General features: G+C 33.9%; 1 protein-coding gene across 6 annotated transcripts in view; it reads right to left on the bottom strand.

The window, feature by feature from the left end:
* Positions 1-16,404, bottom strand: part of pnut (septin 7-like protein pnut) — a 32,455-nt gene that overhangs the window by 10,953 nt on the left and 5,098 nt on the right. For 2 of the 6 annotated variants that reach the window (XM_085191307.1, XM_085191306.1), the window contains exons 1-8: positions 14,242-14,810; positions 5,842-6,171; positions 5,590-5,749; positions 5,155-5,365; positions 3,799-4,054; positions 3,198-3,393; positions 1,687-1,855; positions 93-134 (exon numbers count right to left, since the gene is read on the bottom strand). In XM_085191307.1, the coding sequence (XP_085047433.1) occupies positions 93-134; positions 1,687-1,855; positions 3,198-3,393; positions 3,799-4,054; positions 5,155-5,365; positions 5,590-5,749; positions 5,842-6,171; positions 14,242-14,664 (1,787 nt within the window). In that variant the 5' untranslated portion in view covers positions 14,665-14,810. Of the gene's footprint in view, positions 1-92; positions 135-1,686; positions 1,856-3,197; positions 3,394-3,798; positions 4,055-5,154; positions 5,366-5,589; positions 5,750-5,841; positions 6,172-11,751; positions 12,093-14,241; positions 14,811-16,404 lie in introns of those variants that run through there. The other 4 variants (XM_085191310.1, XM_085191311.1, XM_085191309.1 and 1 more) reach the window with 3 other exon arrangements.

The raw sequence follows: 16,404 nt of genomic DNA, 5'->3' as shown, positions 1-16,404 counted from the left end.
CTAATATAAAAAAACTATAAACATACGAGTATACAAAGTAGCAACCCCGTGCTGTAATATATAATGGAGTGACGATGTACGGCGGCACTTACCACACGGTCATGAAACTGTTCATCAGTCCTTGCGGGCAGAAACTGAATAGCAACAATGTCGTTAGCGCACCGTGGCCATATCGCACGCGCTGCAATGGCATTAGCTAACCAACGATTAATGTATCGATCGAGTTAGACAAAAGTGCTGGTGTGTTTTTTGTTTTGGTTTTATTGTTCGGATCGGATTTGTTGTTTCAGAAATAGGAATTTGGATATAATATTTTACTATTACAATGGGATATGACGTTCTCGAATGTTTTATATTTGGTTAAGTTTATTGACTTTTGATTTATTACATTAATATTTAGAAAAAGTAAATATAATAAATTTATTAATGTGAAAGACTTTTTTGTGAATCATATTTATTCTGAAAAATACTACATGTATTTTTCAGAATAAAGCAGAAATTACCATTCAACAATAGTTGTAATTAAAACGACAACAAACCTGGGTTATAAATAACTAGATGTGTAATGTTCCATTGTCGAACCACACCCGAAAAGAATGCAATGTAGTGTAAGAGCGCTATGACCCGCTCATATAATCAATGTAAACTTGTTTGTATGACAGTTTGAACCAATTGTTCCGTCCGAACAATAACACCGGTGCACGGCGGCGAGGCACGCGATGCATCACACAGCGAATAATATAAATAATGAACGATAAATTGTTATTAATGCCACTGCGAAAGCGCATGAATCGCATATTTATTATGATTAATGACACAAAGTCATGGATATTTTAAAAATTCAAACATGGCGCCAACCCGTGTCATCGTGTAAATAAACACATAAATAAAGGTAATATATTTAAAATAATCCATGACAAGGAAGTGAATACATCATTTCTGCATGCCCAGGCACAAAACATTCGAATCGATAAAGAATGTAGTATGCAATTATAGCGCTAAGAGAGTGAGATGAATCTAATCAACAGCTCAAAACGATAATAAAAAAGTTACACCGAACCGAAGGTGACCAGACATGCAGAAATGATTGTATTTTTTAATATTTTTAGTTTTATTTGAAACAATTATTTAAGGACAGATTAGTAACAATATAAAAATAAGAAGTCTGGTCACCTTATAACGGTGACGGCAGTCTTATAAATACATTAAAGTTAACTGTACCATACCAACCCTGTCTACTCAGGTTGTTAGTCCATGCCTTCGAATGTTAAAATCAATCATCTATTCTGTTAATGAACTGGCAGAAAATGTTAAATTAAAAAAACTCAAATTTAATTGTTATGAAAAGTCAGAAGATAGATATATAGTATGATACCAAAACTGCTAGGGTATTTGATGATCTGATCTAATGACACTTTGCAAACTGTACAGTTTGAGATCAAAGTGCAAAAAACAATTCAAATATTTCACAAAAACTATTAATTATATATCCACAGAGTAAATTATCATAAAAATTTCATGAATTTAAAAACATTGTTTTAATAACAATATTTAGACAATATAACCTAACCAGAAAAAGTACGCCTTACATTAAAAATACAATAAAAATTCATCAAATACCCACAAACAGAAATTATACAAATATAAATAAACATAAAATAAAAAAGATAAAAAAATAAAACATACTTGTTGGAATTGATCCTGTGCGGTTTCCCGTCGTGGGAGAGGCCGGCCAGCTTGCGGCAACGGTAGTTCTCGTAGTGGACGGAGCTCGTCACGTCCTTCAGGTCCTGCAGGTGCGTCCTGATCACCATGTTGCGAAGCGCCAGGAAGTCGCAATGTTCCAGATTCTCCACTGGAATTATTTAATGTTTTTTTTAGTCTCACGCTGTGTCCCGCATATATCAGGGTAGACAGAAAGAACCTGGGAACCTAGTATTAAGACTCTCCGCCCCCCATTTTGTAACACTGTGTAAGGTTCAACTAAACAAACGGCGACGTTGAGTTAAACCACTTACCACGCTTTCCAAATTTCGTAAATGTGGGGAATGGAGTGTCTTAACACTACGTAACAACTCTCTGCCTATTCTTCACCAAGAATTAAGTTAATATAAAGATGTTTTTAAATACACAATTGACAGGAATGTTTAATTATTAACAATGAATAGGTATGAAGCGAATGAATGCAATACATTGGTTGATTAATATGCGACGTGAGCAATTGACTACTAACGTCAACTTTGCACTGATTGCAATAAACAATAGTATGCGAATAACATGAATTTTTACATTGTGGTTAACATTTATGAATTGAAAATATGTCGCGGAAAATAATAAAGTTTTTATATTATTTTATGAGCAGAGCGACCTTATGCATAGCAAAACTTTAATATTTTTTATGTTAAAGCGAAAAAATGAAAAAATCTAATATTACTAGTGGAAATCGAACCCACAACCTGTTGTAGAATCGCTAAGTCCATTTTTTTTCTTTTCATCATTTAACAAGAATTCGAATTGACTTGTTTACATGTCATTCTAAACATTTTAACCTAATCTAGGAAGTAACAAGTGTATACTGAATGGAATAACAAACAAAACCAGTGGAATTAGGTTATCAGTCTTATAGAGAAATGCCCATTTTCTAATCTGGTTCTAGAGTAAATATTTGATTAGGATAATTATATTTGTTGGACATGTATACAATGATGAGTTACTTGCAAGTACGTATAGATAACAAAAGAATATACCCCAAGTTCTTTGATATACATACATTATACATTTTAATTGGTGTATTAAAGTTTACAAGCACTTAATAGATCAAAACAAACAAACAAAAATGTAGGTTACATATAGCTTGAATTATTTTCTCCAATAATATTCACAATAAATCTACTAATAACATGTAATTAAAAATACTTACGAGTTTACCTTCTTACAGTTGTGAGGAGCCAAGAATTGTTTATAAACTAACTACTAATATGCCAAGTAACAACTTCTATTTATGCCATAACACACATATTTACTAAAACAAATGGATGTTTCAACCTCCATTTACTATTATGAGTATTAGGCGGAAAGTAAGAAACGCCATTACGTTTACTTCTTAACAGTAAGTTCTTTCTGTCTATTATACTACAGGGTGGTATAAAGGCGGACCTAAAAAAAGAGAATATGAATGATAAGCAATTACGACGTACCTTCAGCGATGCCCCAAGGGTACTTTCGGCCGCGTATGCGTCGCCCATCCTGCTCTATGACGGTGTTGGCGCCCACCACCGCGAAGGGCACGCGGGCTCGAAGCGCGCGCGTGCTTGCCTCGCCCTCGCCCTCCTCGCCCGTGCTCTCGGGGAAGTCGTATATTTTTATTTTGTGTTGAGCTATTTCTTTTAATATCTGTAAATGTGTAGTCTTAATTAAATATACATGTTGAGGTGTAGTACAGTCGACTAGTCGTGGTCGTCACGAAGTTAGGCTTTCTGAACATTTGAACATTATTCAATCGGCAAAAACGATACGTATAACGTAAGAAAAATTCTAAAATCTAATCTGTGCAGAAGTCTACAGCTAGCTTCAGAGCGTCTAAATCTTCGATTATTAATACTAAATATTATTGATAAGTAAAAAAGTTGTAGGACTGTGCAAAGTAGGTCGAGCAGGAAGACAGACCCTGGCAAACGCCGGGTTTATTGCCACGAAGAAGGATTATTGATAAGTAAAACATATACGCAGCAATTAACCACGCATAAAATAAAATAACATATTAAAACAAGAAAAAAAAGATTAATCCATATAATTTACCTGTTCCTTAAAATCTTTGCACTCTTCAGGCGTCATGGTATCAGCTTTAGCGATGACTGGTATAATATTGACTTTGTCGCCGAGCCTCTGCATGAACTCTACATCGAGCGGCTTGAGGCCGTGCCCGCTGGGCGCTATGAAGTACAGGCAGCAGTGCACCCGCGTGTCGGGCGGGGACGCTTTACGAGTGACCCTCGACTCAGCATTCAAAAATTCCTCGTATTTCGATTCAACGAAATCGATTATCGGTTGCCAGCTGAAATTTAAATCGATTAATGATACGATGACGAGTAAATACGGTTTATTATTTTTTGTATAACAGTTAATTTCTTAATTTATTATATTATACTAGTAAAATTAAAACTTTCTCATATGTACGAATTTAAAGTACATGATTACTACGTGGTAACATCATCATTATCGATTACTGCATTTTTTTGCTTAAAATTTGACCATAATCATGAACTTAATTTAAAAAAAACTTAAAAGAAGACTATCAAAAACATGCGTCATCTCAACACAATGTTATATACCGAACATAAGTTCGTAACGATGTAAACCTTAAAAATATAACGGTAATGTATAAGGCATGTACTCATGATTGCAATACTTGTTTTATAATATAGTATTACTTAATTAATATAATTAATTTTCTAATATATAATACAATTAAAAACAATAGTTAAAAGCTAACAGTTGTACAGCAGGAAAAAACGGACTAATTTTTAATAATATACAGGAGAACCGTGATATCAAATGATGCTCGTCGAGTTGCTCATTCATTTTTTTCGTTAGAACTGTTTCGATACAAGGTTGTATAATAAAAACTAAAAGCATTACTCGAATTAGACACGAAAAAAATCTATATCTAAAAACAAGTTTTTTTACATTTCAACCGAAATTGGAACATTTAACAAACTGGTTTTGCAGCAGTAGCGACAAAAATTAGGTTAAAATGTTATATTTTTCCATATATGTATTTGTATGTTAGAAGCAGGCTTAATTTATTTATAGCATATACAACAAGTTTTACGATAACGTATCAGTTGAATTCATATTTAAACTGGTTATCCACTTGTGTATGCAATATTTAATGAATACTAACATTTTTAGAAAGAGTTATATAATAATTTACTCGACTGCGGCCATAAATTAGATTTCTAATGTGTTTAGAAAGGTGTATTTACTTTTAAATTTGCTTGGATCTACGACGAATCGTCCTTTGTAGTCTACGTAAATATTAATATAGTCATTATACATTATTGCCTACTTAAGTTGAATAAATTAACATATAGATATAGATAGAGTTCTGAAACTATCTACATTTGATTTAAAAACATTAAACTTAAGACATACCAATTACTATTGTCGACGGCGTCACCAAATCCTGGTGTGTCAACGATGGTGAGTGTAAGATTGACACCATTTTCTTTAAGCAATACTACGCTTGTCTCCACGCCCACGGTCTTTTTAACGCGCAGTGACGGTCCTGGATGTTTATCCTTATCATAAACTTCCGTCAAAAATAATGAGTTTATCAGTGTGGACTTGCCTAATCCCGTTTCACCTGCAAACATATAATAACGCGTAAAATCGTAAATCGTGTCATCAGGATAGAAAAACATAGTTAGGATAGTCTTTAGCGAGGCGTCGGCTTTTCTACGTAAGAATCTACATAATAGCGCGCAGAGAAATAATAACGCAGTGTCTATTGTTTTGCAGAAATCATTATTATTCAAAAGGAATTTTACTTTTACAGACACTGTTAATTTTTTTTATACAAACACTTACCTACAACCATTAAGGTGAATTCGAATCCTCTTTTGACAGCTTTTCTATACACTTGATTTGGTAGATTTGCAAAACCAACATATCCGTCTAATTCTTTGGTCTTTGGCTTTTCTATCTTAGGTAAATCTGGTTTTGGCGCAACAGGTGGATGATCAGACTTCTGAAATATATACAATATTATGAAACAAAATTGAATAATGATTCACATCTACCGTTACATATAAAAGAAAGTAGGGCCAAAAACAATCCCACCTTCATTATATTCTCTGTACTTCGCAGCGGTGCGTTGATTGAGGGCGGTGCCATAGTGGGTACGGGAGGGGCGGGCGTTTGTGGAGGCATGGGTTTCCCCGCATCGACTGAAACACTATTGCTGAGCTTGACTGCGGATGCTGTACCGTTGGGCTCATGGTGACTATTCTCTGATGGGTCAGGCAGGGTTGCGGATCGCTTGGCCAGTGCGTCTTTGAGTGCTGAAGGTGCTATCGGTGGAACGGGCGGCGCGTTTGGGAGGCCAGTGGCGCTCACACCGCCGCCGCTCACTGTATCTGACTTGAAGAACAGCTCGCGCTTACTCTGCAACTGTAAATAATAAAAAATATATATTAAAAAAAAATATTCTTAGATACCCACAACAAAATTGAAGACAAGAAAATTAAACAAGAAATTTAATGACATACATTAATGATAAAAAAAATAAAACTATCAAGATCTAAATGAGTAATCTTCTTTCCTCGTATACGTCAATATAAATAGAGAAATAAAAATTAGTCACTGGCATATAACGAGCGTGGTTTTATTACAAAATACGAAAAGTAGGTATAGCGGCGCTTGTCAGCCTGTACATGTGCAGCATTAAGCGTAAGTACACAGCCGGTCGGCTCCAAGCTCGGCGCCTGATGACTCACCGATACCAAGGCGAGTGTGTAACAATACACACTATAATCACTATAGATTATTACTATAATAAATTATGCTACACTTACACTTAAATGAAAATTTTGAATAAAATAAAAAATCGACAATAAGCCGACTTAAACATACGAAATCAATAAGTATGTACATTTTATTACCCTTAAAATATTACACTAAATTTTTACAGCCATCATTATTCGAACTTTCTCTTAATTAAGATATAAAATCTAAATTGGCAAATGTCTTAACAAAAGGTTTCCCCTAACAGTTCTCGTGTAGTATGCATGCGCTCTGACACAGCTTCGCCTAAAGCTGCATTTTTTAATTTGTGATATCTTACACTAATGATTCATATCCGAATATTACTAAAACATAGTTATTGCAATCATTTAGAAAACTTTGATCGGCCTTTACTAAAACTTAAAAAATAGAATTCTCAACTAAAACGAATACATAAAACAACACATATCGCATATAAAATAACTTTTTCTTGTGTCAGTTTCGTCAGTTACCGCACATTGTCGATTTCTCTTACCCGCACATCGCAAGACGACTTGCTATACCCGTACATATGTTGACCGATCGCGTTATTGACACCAGTCATCGTCATCCGGTGTTTACCAGACCAAGAAAGAACACTGTTGCACATAACGTAAATAAATTCATTGGCATTCGACATCGGCAATGTTTTTGTTTGGTATACGCCCGTTTAAACATTCTCGTGATACTATTATTTAAGTTAAAAAAAATATTGTCAATACAAACGAAGTGTTTAAATAACTCATACATTTTTCAAAACAGATAACAAATAAACATATTGATGAAAAATAATATTTTTATATGTTATTATTACTTTGTTATATTTATTCTGTTAATCACGTAAAAGCTTCATATACTAATTGTTGGTATTCCACAATATCTACACCAGCATTTTTATTTGCCTTTGGAATTAACACAAGTGACACATGAGTGACAGATTTTTAGCTATTTTGATTAAATAGCGTTCTGTTCGTATTCTAGCGTATATGACGCCAATAAAATATGAAATATTTTATTTAAATTTCTTGAAATGTATAAAAAAAATATGTTATACGTATAAAAGCACAGATATAAAGTAAGACTATACGATGCTATATAATATACTAAAAATATTAATTATAGTATACTTTCATATCAGTAAAAAAAATATTTAAAGTGGAGAGAGCCTTTTTGTAGGCATGTGACGTATCGGTAGGTGACAAAATGTGATGAAGCATAGAAACGAGCGATGCGCAACGCTAGTTTGCTTCACGCAAGATTTAACAGTAACGCAAGGGACACAGCATTGTTGAAATTTTCAACTATTAAATGCTAACTATTGAAACATTAAATTTCTCGTAAATTCAGTACTTTATATTATTATATATGCAAAAGTATATATATAGTATAAGTATATATATATGTCTACGAAATGTTGATTTTGTCTGTCTATCTATACAAGCATTTGTTTAACTATTACAGTTGTTATGATTATACCGAAGATGCGTATGCCAGTGCACCTGTCAATTAACAACTCCTGTGAGTCCGTTCGAGCTACTGAGCTTGCGTAACTAATATGAATCATTCATTGTAGAACAATTTTAGGCCTTGTTTTCTTAAACTCAAAGGTATGATAATTTATCATTATTGATTGAATAAATAATAATTGATAAATGATAAAAAATCATGTTTAATTTAATATTTTTGTGAAACTCAATAAAATTATATAAAAAAATGTAATATTAATAGTACTAAATAAATTCACATACTTAAATAAAAACCCTCGAAACCCTCTATTTAAAAAAAGTGGATAGTGTAAATCTGGACATAAATCGATTGATGATATATTTATAACGTACATGTACAACTCTGTTTACATAAAACTACTTGAAGTTCATCTAAGGACGTCAATGCGTTTGCTCTCCCTAACCAAGATTTTAAATTTAGAGAGATTGAAATGTGGAAATAACAAATAGGTACCTATTAAAATAACTTGGTATTACCAACTTTACCTGAGCATTTGGATACAATTTACTCGACTATCAGTAGTTCGGCAAAAGATTTAATATTTAAAATACTTCTAACACTACTGGTTGAAAATTGTTGTTGACTAAACTTAATAAACAATAAGATTGTATATTAGGATAGTTTTAATACTTTAGTCTCTTTTAAGGTACTAGTTAAGACTTAAATGTAATAAATTTATCAATTTAAGTTACATTTTAATTAATCTATAGTTTTCCTAGATAGATCAGAAATCATCGTTCATTAAAAAAAAGCTGAAGATCAGCAAGGAAACAAACTTAAACGAAAAAGGAAATTGCAAGAATCCATAGCCAAATAAAGCAGAAATTCTAGTTGGCATGTTACATCGTGGATGCTCCAACCGAGCTGGACCAACAAAAAGCAGAAATAATAATACAGCGCGGAAACATGACTTACCACGTAAGTCGCTGCTAGCCACTTCGGTCTGACTCACCGTCACTTTTGCAAAGGATGTTGGGGCACAGTTTTGCTTCTTCTAAGCCATATTTATTAGTTTTTGTTATTAGATGATTTAATTCTATTATAGTGGGGAACTGAGTGTCTTAACACTCGGTTCCCTCTGCCTCTGCCTCACAGCACTGCGCTGTGTGCGGGATACAGCGTGAAGACGACTGATTTTGACGAAGAATTAAGTTATGCACTTAAAAGGAGCAATTCGGAATATTTAAATTAAATTGTAAAAGTGCATTGAAATCGTTTTTTCCAAAAAAACAATATTTTTCATAGTGTAATTCCATTTGGAAATAAAACTACCTATATATGCTACGGGAAGTGAGGCTTAATGGCGAAGAGCACGTGCATAATGACGTTAAGATCCGTTGTTCTACCTATGTACGTGTACATATATATATAATAATATGGTTAGACTGCCTTTTACGTCTTGGTAACGGTTTTACATTTGTTAAAGCTAGCGAGAACAATTGTGGGGGTTATATCAGTATTTACATAATTTTGAAACTAATTATTATTAGAGATATTTATAGCATAATACATAATTTAAATAATAAACTTCAAAACTATTGACAGACAATTTAGTTCGATTTTTATTCGTTTTACAAAATATATGGTCATAATTTCGGTCGACGTTTTCGTAAATGATTACTTTCTCCATGCGAGTGTTACAGTTACTTTCATCACAAAATCTTGTTTTATTACGTTTATTATTTAAAAAAATAATGCAATTTATAAATCGCTATTTATTCTCAGTGAGACGGTATAGAGGTAAGGTTTATCACTCTGTAATAGTAATAAGCATAATAATAAATGAATATAGGTACAATAAAAAGTTCAATATTGTCGATTAGTTGGTAAGCATTGGCCGCTTCGATACGTTGCAAGTCTTCAATAATTCATTTATTAACTAGCGAACCGCGCGCGGCTTCGGCCGCTTGAACTATACGAATAATTATGTTCTAATATCGTAATTCTATATAAAATCTTTTGGTTTATTTGATATTCCTCGTAAAAAATATCGTATTATAAAAATGTCCAGTTATTGCATATTTCGCACAACGCGGTTTTCGGTGCGTAAATTTCAATCCTGCAAGAATTCCGGCATAAAAAGTAGCATATACTAGTATGGTGGTCCACATCCCCTTCAAACTATTCGGAACATTAGCCCGGACAAACAAGTCTTGAGATCAAAGACATACAGACAGATCTTTCAAATTTATTAAATATTCATAAAATATATACAAATAGTTTTTACTTTTATCACTACATAGTGAGGCAGAGTGCACCTAGTGCCAAAACACCACGTTCAAGACTCCCAACCAAATTTTCTCTTAAAGGATAAAGTAATGTAGTCGTAGAGCTCAAGCCACGATCCCAGGTTGCGCGAGTTCTTTTCACCTCAACATCCCTAATGATTGCATCGGCAGTGGGCGGTGGATGGTAACGCGTAGGCAAACTAGAATGGAAACTACAACGGCTTCATTGAGATTACTTGCAAGAGATGATTTAATAAGATTAGGCCGAAAGTATGATATATGATATACTTATCTTTTAAATTACAGGTAATAACTGCTAAATAATTATGTATTATAGGTAACTATATATTTTATTACTTTTATTTGTTTCTTTAAAAATATCCCTTTAAAACGTATTTTAATTTTATTTACTCTTTAATGCAGAGCATGTAACACTACTTTTACATTATTCATTGTATGGTGTGAAGCGAGGAATGGCACCTAGAGACTTGATATACAAGTAACAACGATTAATACAAAGGATTAGAGACAAAATATTAATTTTATATAATCATCAGTATGTTTTTTTCAGCTTAATTAAAAATATCCTTTTACAATTTTTTTGTAGATAACCATACATATTCGCACGGAGACCATGAACTGTATAATTGGGGTTAAATTAATTATGGCACATTAAATTATAGTAAGGAGTGACTTGTGAGTTGCGACATGGACGTAAAAATTGTATCATATTAAAAAACCACCTGACATATTATTATTTTAAAGCTAGTATATATCAATAGTTGTTGTTGTTGAAATGTGAATTTAAATGTATATATAAATGCTTAAACTTAATCACCCATTTCGTATGTAAGTAATGTGAAAGCGTCGAGAATGATTGCGACAGTATACACGATCAGAGACTAGCTATTGTTCATTACACCTTATAAGTATATATAAGATTCCATTAAATGAGTTCGTGAGACACATTTACTCGTTGATAAAGCGACAAAATGACGCCAAATGCGTTTGTAACTTACTTATTACAAGAACAAGTCAACGACCCAGTCACCAAGGATAGAAAATGGATACGCACCGACTGATTTATTGTACACTTAAATGACGTAAGATAGGTGATTTACAGTAATGAAATATTGTATATTATATTATACACTTATAGACCAAGATATATTTAACAATAAATAATATATGTGACATTACTGTGTATTTTAATAAGATATATATTTAGGTACTACTAACAATTTACATTAATATTATTTTATTTTAATGTAGGTATATTTAAACAGCAGTTACTTTAGCTCAAACAAAAACATAAATAAATTGCCTAAGAATACATAAAGACACATTTGAATACACATTATAAATATAAACAGGTAGATAAAACGCAAACAATTTAGTTTTTTTTAAAATTACTATAGTACAAGAGAAGGTTGTTGAATTTAAATATTTAAATGTTGCTTTAAAATGAATTTACCTCTGCTTTTCTGCGTAAAGATAAATTCCTCCACAGCTCTCGAGGACTCGTCCATCCCACCTTTGTTTTATCAATGCCTATATCACCTACACTACTGGCGCATCTATTTAACTTGGCCTGTTGACTCGCACCGTTAGTTACCGTTCTGTTAGACATTACGACGAACACATTTAAGAAACGTAAGATAACAACTAATACATAAAGGTTCTTTTCACAACACTTCACTATAAATATAAAATTTAGTTTTCAATAATTTTAAGTTCGCGTTATCACTGCCAAAATTATATTTTATCACTAAAGGAATATCAAGGATTTTAGATATTTAATAGACTATAATAACGCAAATAGACCGTTTTAATGTGAAGCACATTCACGTCTGTATCAGTTTGAGGTTAACTCACCGGCACTACCGGCTGTCGGCCAGCAAGCGCAGGGCACACAAGCGCCCCATAGCGAGGTCCCGGCACACGGGGCGTAAAAACAACCAGATGTTGACGCTAGTATACGCGTTGATATTACATTTTGATCACCTTGTATATTTTTATTATATGATTTGCTATATCTTTTGTGTTAACTTAAAGATAATTTCTCTCACGAATAGATAGATAGAACTAGTAAACAAATATAATGCACCTCCAAACATTAGGTATTTTAGTAATTATGCTATAGAATTTTTATAAAATAATAAAATTATATCAAAATATATGTATATTTCGTTAATGTATTAATAAAATATTTATTTTTGTAAGATTTAAAAGTCACATCGTGTGCACGTACCACACTTGGGTTAACTCAGGTACTAGTTAATTATAGTTATATATACAGATATATGTGTAAAAGGATCCCGAGCCCGTCACACTCATACTCCGCAGACACACAAAAGCCAAGACAGATTAATAGAAAGGAGATAAGCAACAAATCTTTTTAGCTAAAATGAATCTTAAATGAAAGTATAAGAGCTGAAAATCAATCGATAACGTTCATATCTTTATGTTTTTATGGGTTACAAGGTAAGCGGAGAACGTGCCCCAACCGCTTTTGCTGGTTTGTGAAAAAGTTCAAAATATAAAAGTAAGTTCTGCAAACTTTAAAGACGGTCAGACCTAAATTAATTTCATATGTTTTAAAAGTATGTTAAAGAAGGTAATAATATAAACGAGCACCAGAATACTTTATCTCCTACTCTCTGTAAGTGACAACCGATAACATTTAACTGATAAGACTTCCTAGAAAATGTAATATGGCAAAGGAGCCCTATACATTATATCGAAGAATAAGGTCTTTCAACAAACATTATTCTCATATACAAGTTCCTATCAGCGGCCAAGAGTATATAAATGCAATAAACAGACTACTTTATCATTTGTGAAGCGTATTGTTAACGTTATCATCAATCAACGATTGTTGCATCGCGAAGTGATACACGTAACATAGACAAATAAACGTACATTTAATTAGGCTTTCTGAAAATTTCAGGTCAGGGTACGACCGTGAAACAGTTAATGGCTGTTTAGTGAATTCGACACATGCGAGCAGAATGGCCGCCGTTTCATAGTTATTTTTAACCCTAAGACAAAGGGTCAGTCACCCGCTTAGTCCTCCAGTGGCACAGACCAGGGCTATAACACAAGGAACATGCGTGGGAATATACTCGATGTATCCCTTGGGAAATTGACACTCTTATAACATCCTCACCATATAAAATATGTGGAGATAAAATAAAAGATGTGTAACAAAATCTGTAAAAAAGCTACATATTATTTCCAAAATAACAATCCAGCGAAATCTAATTTCTTCAGTAACTTAACTATCTATTAATGTTGTTGTTTGACACTTGAATGCCAAATATGTTTATCAGCATGTCAACAATTTTATTTCCACTTGTCTTAGAAAGTTATCTATTTGAGATAGTACTAAAGCGGCATTTGTCATTATTGAAGCTGTTATAAACATTTTAAATTGAAAATAAATGTAATTTATACGTGGAAATCAATGATTAAAGTGCATCCAGCAGTGTATTTAATAACTGAAATTATTTTTAATATCTCTAGTAGCAATCGGGAATAATTTCAACATATTTGAATTAAAATAATTATTTTTTGCATAATTTATAGTTAGAACATTTAGGCCGGCAATTTCTATAATACCGTGTAACCTAAGTATTTTGTTTTTAGTATATGTAGTATTAACACGATAAAGCTTTGAATGCAGAAGGGTAAGCTCAACTAAAATAACGAATAATTTCAACATATTTGAATTAAAATAATTATTTTTTGCATAATTTATAGTTAGAACATTTAGGCCGGCAATTTCTATAATACCGTGTAACCTAAGTATTTTGTTTTTAGTATATGTAGTATTAACACGATAAAGCTTTGAATGCAGAAGGGTAAGCTCAACTAAAATAACGAACCTCCCTTTTTTGGGGTGCGTTCATTATGATTAGGGGAACTGTTAGAGGGTGAAAGAGATGTACGGTATGGGGCTTACCGTTGCTGTATCGGTGAGGGTGACGGTAGCTGTGGTAGGTCCACCGTTCGCCCCAGAGGTGCTATTAGTTACCCCGGCTGACACCTGATTATTGGAACTCTGTTCTATGATACGCTGCCGAAGCGCTAATCTTTCAAGACTTGCCAGCCGATGGGATCCACCAGCTCCTTCTCTATCGCGCTCTCTGAGACCAGTTCCAGTAAGAGTACTGCCTGCACTAAATGAGCCGCTATATTTTGGCAATGTCGGAGGAGGTACCGGCCTGGCAGATCCTCCACGGCCGAGTAAGGAGCCGGTGGACGTATATGCATAGCTGTTTGGTGTTCCAAGAGTTGCGGTACGTGGAGCCGCTCCGATTCCATTCAGAGCTCCATTAGTGCCATTGACAGCGCCGCCATTCACCGTGGTCGTGCTGCCGTTCATCTCCTTGAATTAGTGTCCGTCATGCGAGTATATCAAATCACACACTGTCACTGGCTGTGAACAACAAAACGAACCGCGATATTGCGAGATATACAGAAACGTTCGTATCGGGTGCCTGTCGGAGGCGGTTTGACAGCTCGCGCGGAGCAGACGAGGCGCGCGGGCGGTGTCTGACGGCGCCCCGCACTCGGCGCTGTCGCCATTAGCCACCGCCGCCGACCCCAATGGATCCAGGATTATTGCCACACGACTGCCCGACTCGAGGGTTGAAAATGCATTGCTGCATCTCAGTCAAGGTCAATTCGTGAATTCTTCGCGAATTCAATGTTAAAGAACTTGAGAAAACATTTATTTATAATACTCAATGCAATTACATACCTAGAGTATTATACATTTACTAATTGTCCCCACTGTAGTTAATGATTGTAAACATTATTAAGAATTTAAGTTATCACTATGTATTAAATGTAATATATAAAAAAATAATAAAAAAATGATAGCAGGAACAGAATTAAATGTTTGCAGCAGAAATTTCATGAACGATTTCTAATTGGAGAAAGAAGGAAATGACGTTTTAGTTCATTGGCCTGCTTAAGGCACAACTTCAATTGTCTGTAGTATGTGCTGGTGCTGAAACTAATAATTATAATCACGGATGACTGTTTTTATTTAAAATAATATTATACATAATAATTTTTTATATGGTGATTGGTAATCCACATCAGTCGAACGCTGATTGCTTACAGTAGTATGATTTAATATGAATCTTTTTTATATAAATTTTACACTCTTAAAACCTTCAAGCAAAAGCTAAAAGCTGATGTTAATTAATGCGAGTTAATATTATTCTACTTAATACAATTTCGATTTACCACACACAAATGAAAGCGAACATTTTATCCATTACTTAACACCACACTTTCTAAGAATTGTAATTAAATCTGAAGTCTAGACTTTAAATGCATTGCATATACCACGTGGTAGTCGCGTGTTGTGGTCACGGTCACGCCGATCGACCGAATATCCCAAAGCGCATGCGCGCCTCCAACCCCTGGACCCATATTTTATCTGCACTACCCTACAGCCCCACGACTTGGGACATGTTTTACTTATTTCGACTGCCTGTCTGTTATTACCGTTAACATGGAGCAATGCTCATACTCAAATTTTAAAATATAATTAATAAGAACATGCCCAATGCCCATATTGGAAAAATCGTGTATATTTTTAACAAAGCAATTACTCTTGCTACTTAACTAAATTCAAGTTCTAATCTTACTTTTTTTACGCTTTTAAGCTATCCAAAAGCGTTAATTTGCCGTAAAGCGCTTAAATATTTTTTAGCTTTTGTATCCTGCATATAGGGCAGTAGGTAGAGATGGAATAGTGTTAAGAAGCTTCATTCCCCATAAAGCCACTTCTATTCTCCACTTTTCGCCGAATTCTTGGAGGCATTGCGTGTTCAGTGGAACCTTCAACTCAACACCGCGATTTGCCTCATTATTAGAGCCAGTAAATTAAAATAATAAATATTTAATTCCCTCGAGTGGAAATTGAATCCACCACACCACAGTCGCGTTTACAGCTACACGCTTGTGAACCTGCGTCATGGACAGCTTCCTAAAAACATTTTCAATCGAAAACAATCTTTCTTTTAATAATATCAATCACACCAACGTAAATGAGATTTGTATACGCTACCTCTAAAAGGTTCCCCTACTTTCAAATTAGTTGCAACGC

Source organism: Heliconius melpomene, chromosome 10 (assembly GCF_056956725.1).
Source record: "Heliconius melpomene rosina isolate 202511_hmr_F chromosome 10, ASM5695672v1, whole genome shotgun sequence".
Classification (NCBI taxonomy): domain Eukaryota; kingdom Metazoa; phylum Arthropoda; class Insecta; order Lepidoptera; family Nymphalidae; genus Heliconius; species Heliconius melpomene.
This window is presented reverse-complemented; position numbering and strand designations above follow the sequence as displayed.